The 10,823-nt window shown below is 41.3% G+C and overlaps 1 protein-coding gene across 4 annotated transcripts in view; it reads left to right on the top strand.

Annotated features, from left to right (window-relative positions):
- Positions 1-10,823, top strand: part of STK38L (serine/threonine kinase 38 like) — a 46,004-nt gene extending 35,181 nt beyond the window's left edge. For all 4 annotated transcript variants that reach the window (XM_071422566.1, XM_071422568.1, XM_071422567.1 and 1 more), the window contains exons 9-14: positions 205-266; positions 1,812-1,929; positions 2,102-2,225; positions 4,509-4,604; positions 5,472-5,563; positions 6,725-10,823. In XM_071422566.1, the coding sequence (XP_071278667.1) occupies positions 205-266; positions 1,812-1,929; positions 2,102-2,225; positions 4,509-4,604; positions 5,472-5,563; positions 6,725-6,852 (620 nt within the window). In that variant the 3' untranslated portion in view covers positions 6,853-10,823. The remainder of the gene's footprint in view (positions 1-204; positions 267-1,811; positions 1,930-2,101; positions 2,226-4,508; positions 4,605-5,471; positions 5,564-6,724) is intronic.

Here is a 10,823-nt window from a genome sequence, read left to right on the forward strand (position 1 = left end):
TATGTGTCCTACTTACATGAATTTCAGCTGTGCATTGGACAGTAGTTATTCTCATGTTCCCATTTTCAGTTATAATCAAGTAGTTGTTTCTAGACTAGGGTTCTAAATATCCAAGATAGTTACTTAAAACTGGAACCATATAAATCTTTCTTCTCTTAATTCTCACAAATACACTTGTTATTTAATAACTACTTTGTAAATTAGCATTTCAGAATATGAACTCAAAGAGGAAAGCAGAAACATGGAAGAAGAACAGGCGACAGCTGGTGAGTTAATTAATGTATAATTCTTGATTTGCTTTTAAACTAGTTACAGGAAGTGTTAAATTAAAACTCAGTGCTAATGCTCCTGGTTTTTAAAACCTGCAGGGCCCTGATACGTGGCTCTCTACAAGCTCCCAAAATCACAAATAACTCAAAAGAAGGGGGTCCAGTTTGGAATAGCAAGGCCCTGCTCCTCTCTGTGCCTTTGTTTACCTTGTGAGCATCTGGCCCAAGCCCTCAGGTGTCCTCAGCCCCGTGGCCAAGCTGTGTCTGGGGCTCTCTGCAGCACTGGCCTGCTGTGGATCCATGGTTCTGATTCCTGCAGCTCAGCCACAGATGTGTGGCTGCAGAATTCCTTTCCAGAGAGCTCTGGGGAATTCCCATTCTGCTGAAAGGGAATGTGGTGGAAGGCTGTGGGAAGGTGTTGGTGCTGGAGTTCTCCAGCCTGGGTTTGTGGTAAGGAGTGGTCCATAATGGGGGACTTGTGGCATAAACTGAACCAAAGCAAAGTGTCTGTCAGCCATTCAGACTTCCATCCCTGACCATGGTTTTCACCAAAAAACACCTCAGCTCTCAAATTTTGGGACCATTTATTTTTCCACACCCTTTTTAAAAAGTGATCTACTACAGTATTCCCCAAAAGCTTTTGGGTGGTCCCTTCTTTCCTCATGAGACAAAATGAGATTACATTGCAGCCACCATGCTGCCTCATGGGGCTGTATTTCACAGCCTTATTCCAGCCTGGAATTAGATCCCTGAAAAGAATTCATCTCAAGTCTAGTAAAGGTTGATGTGGCAGTACTGTGTGGTGAGGAACAGTCCCACAGAGACAATAAAAGGACAAAATGACAACTTGCATTAACACTGTTGGGAAAGGAGCCACGTTTTCAGTTTTCCATTGGTTCAATCCTAAATATCTCAGGTCTCTACAATCAAACAAAGGGCTTCTTTATGGTCAGACAAATTAATGTAAAATATTTTTGTGGCAAAACTGCTTTTGGGGGACTTTCTTGTTCTTTAAGGTTTTTTTGGGGTTTGTTTTGGTTTGGTTTGGTTTTTTTGTTTTTGTTTTTTGTTTGTTTGTTTGGATTTTGGGGTTTTATTTCTCCTTCCTGCCTCATGGAGGAGTTTTCATCAATAAAGAGAAATTCCCAGTACATGGCTTGTATATCATGAGTTCCAACACCTAGAAATCTACCACTGATGATGCCTTTAAAAATAAACAAAGACCACAACAATAGAACTTCTTGGGTATTTTTATAATGCAGCTACCTGAAACTTAAACTAAAATGACCTTCTGATATTGCAGTTGCAATATTCTATGATTTCATCACATTAAAGAGGATGATTTCCATTTAGTTTTGAGGTTCTCTGTGTTTATTAATATAAAAGAATAATATTCTTGGGACTTGAGTTCCTGTGAATTCTCAAATTAAGCATTTTGTTCAGCCAAACAACAAGATCCTGTTTGTAAATCCGCGGGAGAAGGTATTGCAAAGTGTAAAACCACAGTATTTCTCTCTTAAAGAGATGATTCTTTTTTTCCAGGCATATTCTACCGTGGGAACCCCAGACTATATTGCTCCAGAAGTGTTTATGCAGACTGGCTACAACAAGCTGTGTGACTGGTGGTCCTTGGGAGTGATTATGTATGAAATGCTAATAGGTATGTTAAAAACCCCAACTTAAGAGTTGTTCAAAGGTAACAGGGTCCATTGTTCAGAAGAGAAAATCTCTAGCTAATACTTGTTCTATTTGGGAGCCCCAGTGACAAAAGCAGAGGCCCAGGTCACTGCTCTCCTGGAAGAAGTTTAATAATTTTATATTTCTTTGTGCAGGGTATCCACCTTTCTGCTCAGAAACGCCACAAGAGACTTACAGGAAAGTTATGAATTGGAAAGAAACGTTGGTATTTCCTCCAGAGGTGCCCATTTCAGAGAAAGCAAAGGATTTAATTCTAAGGTTAGTAAGAAAAACCCATTTCTGGCCTCTTGCCCAGCCAGGGTCAGCTTCCATCAGGGTAAATTCCTGTTGTGTGTAAAGGAAGCTTTATGTTGGAGGAAAGGCTGGTTTCTTCTGTCACCGTCCCTGATGGGTTTTTTAAGTCTTTTTCTCTTTGCCACTTGTTTAACATGAAGGAATAAGGTGGAATGATCTTGATTTAGGAGATACAGAGCAGACCAAAAATAAAGTGATCAACACAGAATTTTTTTCTTCTCTGAAGTGGCAAGAAAAAAACTACTCACCAGCATTTAATGCACTGAACACAAATCTTGGGATGTTTTGGATTTACTCACTTCTTTCAAAATTCCAGTTTTTATTTTGCATTGAGGTTTTTGTGAAGGTTTTGGTAACAAGGTCAGGCAGAAATGACCCTCTTGTAAAATTTTACAGAAATTACCTCATTTAACAGAAATGACCCTCTTGTCCTGAGAGGGTTTGGGGGACACATTGGTTTTGTGTTTGGTATTTTTTCCTTTTTTTCCTTTTCAAAGCTAATGCTATAGCCTTATATAATTTTGTTACAGGCAAAAAGGGGAATGTGCTTCACAAAATTAGAATTTATAATTAGTTCCAGCAGTGCTCCAGTAACCTACAAAAACATTACAAATACAAGAAACAGTTATCCTACATCCAGCTAGTGATACTAACAGCTCAAATAATTGAATTGTCACTAATCCTCATGGATAAGTCTGGTCAAACAGTTAATATTGCATTTTCAGTATCTATTTCTCTACTGTTCTGCTCAACCTTCCTTGTCAACATCCCATGTTCTCTGCTGAACAGAGTAGAGCATTACTGCTGAGGATTTCTTCCTCCTCAATCCTGGCTGTGTTTGGGGAATTTTTAGAGATTTCAGTGTATTTGTTAGCATGTCTCACTCATGCATCTACTTACACAATGACTACTTTAATTTATCAGTTTGCCTCCACAAGGAGAAGGGTTAAAATTGGGGTAGAACTTCTTAGTTCTAGGTAATCTATTAAAATGAGATCAAAACAGGTTGGACAGCAACCACCTGGGCATTTTGGGTACTTTGTCCATTACACTTGGACAAGTTAGGCAACGTGTGTTTTAGCTTAAAGGGAGATGCAGATAAAGCTAAAGAGTTATGGATAGAGATAAATCCAAACTAAAACAAGCTCAAGTTCAAACAAAGCCTGACAAATCCTGTGGCTGAGTGTTGTTACAGGTTTGAGGTCTGTTGTTAGTCCTTGGCACCACCCAGCCTGCCAGGCTGCAATACAAATACAGGGAGGTTTTCTTCCCCATGGACACCCAACTACAAGAAAAAGAACTTTAATTTATAGGTGGAGCAAGTTAGGCATATGTAGCCTAACTTGCTGTGCTACATATGCAGAAAATGGAGAAAATGGCTGTGATTTAATGAATTCCTAGGCAAATGCTGGTGTTCCCATCTCCTGGATGAGATACTTGAAAGGCTTTTCCAGTCCAGAGGAGAAGAGTCAGCCTCTGCTGCTCCCTGGAACAAATCCCTGAGGTCACTGAGTTGCTGTCAGAGAGCTTCCACCTCCCTGTTTTCCTTCTTTGGCATTTTAGGCTATTCCTTCTGGCCTGCTGGAGCAGGTAACAGTCCCCATCTCACCAATCCTGTCCCCAATTTCACCTTTTTCTTCCTGCTATTTCATGGCTGCTTCTCACAAACTGACAATTTCTTGTGGGGTCTGAGCTGAGGTTATGCAGCAGGACTGTATCAGAAACAGGCCCTGGGTCTTTGCACCACCTGCACCTCTGAGGAGAGGGAAGGGGGAGAATAGGGATATGGCATGTTTGGAATGGGCTGGCTCTCTGGGATTCCAAAATACAACATCAGAGAGCAGTCCTGATTTACTAAGTATATTTATTTTTCTTAGTTTGACTTTGAAACAGGAATGTTTAAATAGTTGAGAACATGCCAGGGCAGTTCTCAGTAGCAGGGATTTGAGCCTCCATTCCAAACTGATCCTACAGGACCAGAACATGCAGCGACTTTTCACAAACCTGGAAGATGGGGGTGCAGCAGTTTAGAAAAGGTGTCAGTTATTGGCATAGTAGCTTTTTGTTTCAGGATTTAACAATGTTCTGCTTCTACTGTTTCCCTTCTCTCCTAGATGCATTGGCTGCTTTGATGTTACCCCAAGTGGTGAAACAATTTGACAGAGCTTCTTCAAATTCTTGATACTGGATACTGTTGCTTCTGTGGATTTTATAGTAACATTCCCTTTGGTTTTTCCCCTTTTCCAGATTTTGTATCGACTCAGAAAACAGAATTGGTAGCAATGGAGTAGAGGAAATAAAAAGTCATCCATTTTTTGAAGGAGTAGACTGGGGACATATCAGGTATGTATATACACACATGTTTTACAGGGAGAATAAAAGCCATGAAAGCAAGAATTTCATGTATTGTGATGTCAAGGACAATTATTTCCAATTTATCTTTTATTTTGAAAGGCAGCTACTGGCAATAGGGGGTTGACACTGAAGGTTTTCTGGCCTTGCTGACATGCATAGAAATGGCCAGAGTTTAACTGACTTGAGATACCTCAGATTATTCCAGACTGCCCAGAACAGAAAGAAATTGTTGTAGGGTGGCTGTGGATTTCATTGTAAGTGTAGTAATTAGACCTGTGGTGAGTTTACAGGTGTAAACTTTCCCACAGTGCTGTGTCCCAGTGTGAAGGTTTTGCTGGCACAGATTCCTTGGGCACTTTCAAAAGCCACCTTAAAACTCCTTCAAGGGCTTCCTGGCTGTGGAAGTGCTAAAGCAGAGCCAGCCTGGTTTGGGAGAGAGATGCTGAGTGTCACAGAGAGGAGTCCAAAGGTTTTGGATGAGGTCCAGGCTGGTGAGCACTGGAATTGTAAAGCTCTGGGTGCAAGTGCAATCCTGCTGGGCTGGGTTTGTGAAACAGGGTAACCACAGTGGTGGCTGGTGACAAGATCAGGGTGATAGCTGTGTGGCAGATAAGTGTGGGATGCTCTCTCAATGGGAAAATTATGTTTGCCCCAAGCCTGCCAGGAAGACACCAGTGGGGATAAGGAACCAGACAATCTCCCCGTGGTGTCAGCAAACAGGAGAGTCAGATTCATCTGTGATGCACTCAGTGTTGTGCATTAAGGGAAGCTTTAAGTGTAAAAGCTAAGTTAAAACTGGAACTTAATGTCTCATTTCCCAACATTCACTCTTCTGGCATTGATCTTTATTTGCAGGGAAAGACCAGCTGCAATCCCTATAGAAATCAAAAGTATTGATGATACTTCCAACTTTGATGAATTTCCTGAATCAGACATTTTACAGCCAGGTGAGACTGCCACTGTGAACTCCAAATCTCCATCTGTGACATGCCAGAATACTGCACAGATGCCTTTGTTGTTGTTTGTGTTAGTTTTTCTAATGACCCAATCAAGTTAGTCTGTAGATCAAGTCTATATTTTCTTTGAAATATGAGTGTAAACCTGTGATCTCTCATAGCTACAAAGCCCAGAGATTTTAAGAGTCCAAACTCTTGGTAAAAATGGTTTGCACAGGTAGTGAGCACAGAAGCAGTGGAATTTTCTGCCAGGCAGTCTGTCTAACCAGATTCTGGTAAAACATCATGCACTGATTTGCTTTTCATCTTCAGTGACTTTTGAGGTTTGTGCCAAACATAATTGTTGAGATATTTGTGGGTCAGAATTTTCAGACAGTTGATTACTTAATGCAATATTTAATGAACCTGAGTTGCTCTGTAAATCACTTCAGGTTTTTTTTTAGTTGTTGATTTCTCTTGGCAAGTTACAGGAAATTTTCATATGTAAAAGACTTGGTTCTGTGACATACAAATAGTCCCAGGTCCCACTGTTTTCAGTTACTTGAAGATTGGCAGATGATTAATTGCTGTCTGCTAAGTGTAGCTGTGTTAACAGCCATAAGAATTATCCAAAAGCTGTTGGTTATTTTTTTTTCTGAAGTGGCTTTTATTTAATGGTGAGGAAGTTTGTCCTTTTAATGCAAAGCAACCCCTCTCCAGTGCCTAAGCTGGTTAAGTCCATATTTGGATAATGCCAAGAACATTTGTATTATTTTGGCATTTCAGACCCACTGAAAATGATACTGTACATGTAGCTACCTAAAAATCAGAACATCAGAAATGTCATGAGGTTTGTAATTGTGTATCCTGTGGGTGTGTTAGAGGCTTCTGTCAAGGTATGGAAACCTGGTAGAGTGTGTACACATAATTAAAAGAAAAAAAAAAGGCAAAACAAAAATCTCTCTTTTTCTGCTTCTGAGTTCTATGTTGAAATTATAACTCAGACCACTGACAAAAGGCAACTCACCTGATTAGAAGCAGGATTTCTACCAGGAGTTTCTGCTGGCTAAGGAAATAAGAGTTCAGGGCTGTTTAGCTCTGTGAAAAGTCCTCTAAGAATCAGCCTGGGTTTAACTCTTCTAATGTGTGTTTGGTTTTGTTTCTGAATTCTAGTGCCAAACACGACGGAACCCGACTACAAATCCAAAGACTGGGTTTTCCTCAATTACACCTACAAGAGGTTTGAAGGGCTCACCCAGCGTGGCTCCATCCCTTCCTACATGAAAGCAGGGAAGTTGTGAAACAGAACACAACCCCCCAAAGGAAATTGCAAACACAAACCTCAGGTAGCTGCATCACCAGGCCCGCTTGGCGTTAGTTATCAACACATCGACTCTGGTGCGCATCAATTTCACATGGAAATTCTACAGGATTAGGATTTCTAAGACTACTACAGGAATTAGTTGGCAGTGCCAGCTGGCTTTTTTTTTCTTTTTTTTTTGTCCTTTCTTTTTTTTTAATATTTGAATATTTTTGTTAATTTTATTATACAAAGGTACTGGAATAAAAGGAACGTGCATCGCTTTTCCTGCACTGCCTATGTGTGGATAACGGTTAATTATGCCTCTCTGTACTGTGGCTTTGTTTGTACTGTAAACCATCTAATCCACCCAGGAGGGAAACATATCATTTGATGCAGCATTGGTGTTGTACTGCTCAGCTGGTGGGGTTTAGATATGCAGTATAAAGAAAACTGTCCACATTTGCAAACCTCTCTGAGCAATTGCTCAAGGGTGTTCCATTTGTGGTCTGCAGATCCCCCATGAGTGTAGCACATGGAATTATTTTAAATAGCAGTGTCCTCTGGGCCTCCTTGTGTCCTGTGTGCCCTCTCTTGCCCTGAATGCAGGACTTTATCAGCCCTTTATCATCATCCCTTTTGTCCCTTTTCCCACAGTGTGTGGCAGTGAGGCAGTCCTTGTGATCTGTTTAGTGGTATTTCTGCTTTAAATGGTTGTTGGCAGTATTACTGTTGGAGGTGATGATGCCTGCTGGCAATTTCAGAAGCAAAAAAGCAAAAAGGAATCTGAATAAAAAGTATCAATATTTTTAGCAGAAGGGAAACACTCTGATAGCAAGTTTTGAGAGGATGGCAGAGTTTCCAAGACTGCATTCCTGCTTCTGTTCTAAAGCAGATCACCTTTGAGCTGCTCATGATTCAAACATTCTCTTCCCTCTGTGCAAAATGTGTTCTAAAGAAGTGATCAGATTGGTGCTTTTTCTTTTTTTTCCTCCCTGAGCAGCTGCAGGCAGAAGGGATCCTGCTCTAACCTCTCCAGAATCATAGCCTCTGCTCACATAAAAGAAACTTTGTGTCCCAATAGGTTCAGACTCTCCAGTGGGCTCCTTTTCTTCCAGGATCTCCACTTGGCATGGCCATGGGATTAGAAGGGATCAGCTGAGCCTTCAGCCCAATTTCCAGGGACCACCTAAGTGTTCTTGTGGCCAGTCTGCAGGCTGGTGACAACCTGACAGCCGAGCCAGTTGTCCTTTCCCTGGGCAGAGGAAACAGAAGCAGAAATAACTCCATGTGCAGGCTCTGGCTTTGTTCATCAGCCCAGCAGCAGTTCAGGACTGAGTTGTACTCCTTAAGCACTTTGCAATTATCTGGTCACTGGTGACTTTCTCTGCCTGTACTTACAGCTTATCTGCAGGGCTTTGAATCTGTCACAGTACAGCAGAGATCTCTGCTGTCATTTTCTGGTCAAATGAGATGTTCAGCACTGAACAATTCCCCAGTGGCTGAACAAGCAGAGTCATTGTTGCTGTCTCCCTCCTCTGAACACCTGTGAAAGGCACCCTAAAACCTCTGCAGCCCCTTCTGAGTGGAGCACAGGATGTTTTGGCATACAGCAGGAAAGATTTCACTGGACAGACTTTTGTAGCAATATGGAAACTACTGTTATAAAGCCATTAGAGAAATATTTACTGCTGTTAGGCACTGTGGTATCAGCTGTTCTGAATTATTTGTATGATCTGAAAAACATACTGGCATGTTTATCTGTTGTATAAGAGCCCATTTGCCAGCAAGATTTCTGTGCATCAGTGCCTGTGATGGGCAGGTATTCTTCCCTGATCCAGCCAGGATCCCTGATCCAGCCTTTCCTCCACAGTTTTGTCTCCCTTGAAGCATCTAATATCTGTTATTTATACCAAACAGTTTCAGTCTCTAGCTCCTCAAAGAGGAGTAGCCACTGCCTCAGGCCCATCCAGTATTAGAGCAAAGCTAAGCTGAGCTTCTGCCTGAGTGCTGGACTGAGGTGAGAACAGTTCCTTGATCTCCCAGATTTGCTTCCCAGACCTTACACCAGTTAACATCCCTGTACTGCTGCTGGGGCAAGGTCCTTAAAAATTCTCCATTGTTGTTCTTAGCCTTGTCAGTGTGCTGAGGCTCAACCTGTGGCCATCCAAAGGCTGTAGAAAAACAATAACTCAGTTAAATCCACCTTTCAGGCATTGTTCTGCCAGTGCCCCAACAGCTCCTGAGGCTTCTCAGGAAAGGAAATGCCTTTCCTAAGGCCTTGAGTCCAAAACAGGGAAATTCATGCAGGAAAAAAATCCTGAGATGCCAATTTGGCCTCAAGGGACACTGCTATTCAAAATACTTTTCATTGGTTTTAATTTCCAGTTTCATCCATGGGGCACCATGTGCACTGGAATTGGAATTCCTGCAACCACCACCTTTCAGAAGAGCACAGTAACCCCATTAACATGACCTACAAAGAACTCTTTGCTCAAACTTGTTGAGACAAGCTCAGTTTCATGGAAACTGCAAATGCTCAGTGATACTGGTGATTTTTTTTTTCCTGTGGGGCTTAGGGGAGGGCAGAGAAATACACACTTAATTTAAAACTGTCTATTAAACAACTATGTCTGTACATACTCACTGGTTTACAAACTTGGGAAAAAGCTCAACCCTTCAACTTGCAACACTAAAAATAATACTAATTTAAAACTGCAGATGATTAATCATATCAGTGCTCACATAGGAGTTATATCCATAAGGAAACAGCCTGCAGCCTATCTAGCATAAACTCCTGTATTGTGGTAGTTGAGTTCTTAAAATTTTTTGTAAACATAGCATTATTTTAATCAGTAAGTCAAGTTAAACAATATTAACTACTGCTTTTAGGATGATAGGGGTTTTTTTAAAGGTGAAACTGTGACACTGTACTGGATTAAAGAGAACAGCAGGTTAATCTATACTGGCTTTCAAAAAAAAAAGGAAGTGCAACATATCTTTAATTTTGTTATTTCTATCTGATTCCTTTGGATGGTTGTGTGTTTTCCTTTGGCAACGTTTGTCACTGTGCCATTTATTTTTCTTATTCTTGGAGTACCAAAGATCCTGAAATGGCTTGATGATTGCAACCATGTGAAAATTTATTTTCTGGAAGTATGTTTTGTTAAACTTTTGTTAAAATGCTAAATTGTGTATGCAACTTGTCATCAGAGGTTTGCTGGGATGTTTACCTATTCCAGCAGGGAAAACTTGAGTGCATCAATGGAAGTGGAGAGCTTGAATCCAAATTCTGGATTGGAATTCCCTGAAAGTGGGGAGGAAGCTTGGATTGGGAACTGCAGCTGAGCTTTTGCACTTCGTTCCATCTCCAATCAGCATGAGTGAGTGGCCTTAGGTACAGGACATCAGCAGAGGTTGTCTCATGTGCAAAAGGAGTTAAAAAAAAATTGCCAGCATTCAGAAATCAAATCTTGTTGATACTGCATTTGCACTGTTCAATTTGCCTTGCTGGAGAGCTACAGAAGTGTTATTTTTATAGGTCAATTGTTCCCCACCTGAGCCGTTGGAGACAGTCTGGGATAAGGGCACCTGCTGGGGGAGTTCAGCCAGGGGGCACCAGGAATGGGCACCAGGAACAGCACACAGCTCTGCTGTCAGCTCCTTCCCTGGGGCTGACATTCCTCCTGTGCCCAGCAAGCAGGGAATGCTGCAGTCTAGCCCAGGTAATGCTTAGGAAGTGCTCTCACTTTCTCAATAACACAAGCAATTACAGGCGTTGTAACACACTGAACCTTGTCCTTTACTGTTGGGATCTCACAGCAGCTCGTTCTTGGAGTCAAAATGCAACTGCTATATTTTTCCTAGACTGTTTCATTAGTTGTGGTTGGGAAAGTTACATAGAAGCATTATAAAAATTTATATGAGGCTTTTTACAGCATTTGAAAATAAAAGTAGCATTCTTTTTGTAAA

The sequence above is a fragment of the Agelaius tricolor genome, unplaced genomic scaffold (assembly GCF_023055355.1).
Source record: "Agelaius tricolor isolate 1412-34295 unplaced genomic scaffold, bAgeTri1.0.p SCAF_3, whole genome shotgun sequence".
Classification (NCBI taxonomy): domain Eukaryota; kingdom Metazoa; phylum Chordata; class Aves; order Passeriformes; family Icteridae; genus Agelaius; species Agelaius tricolor.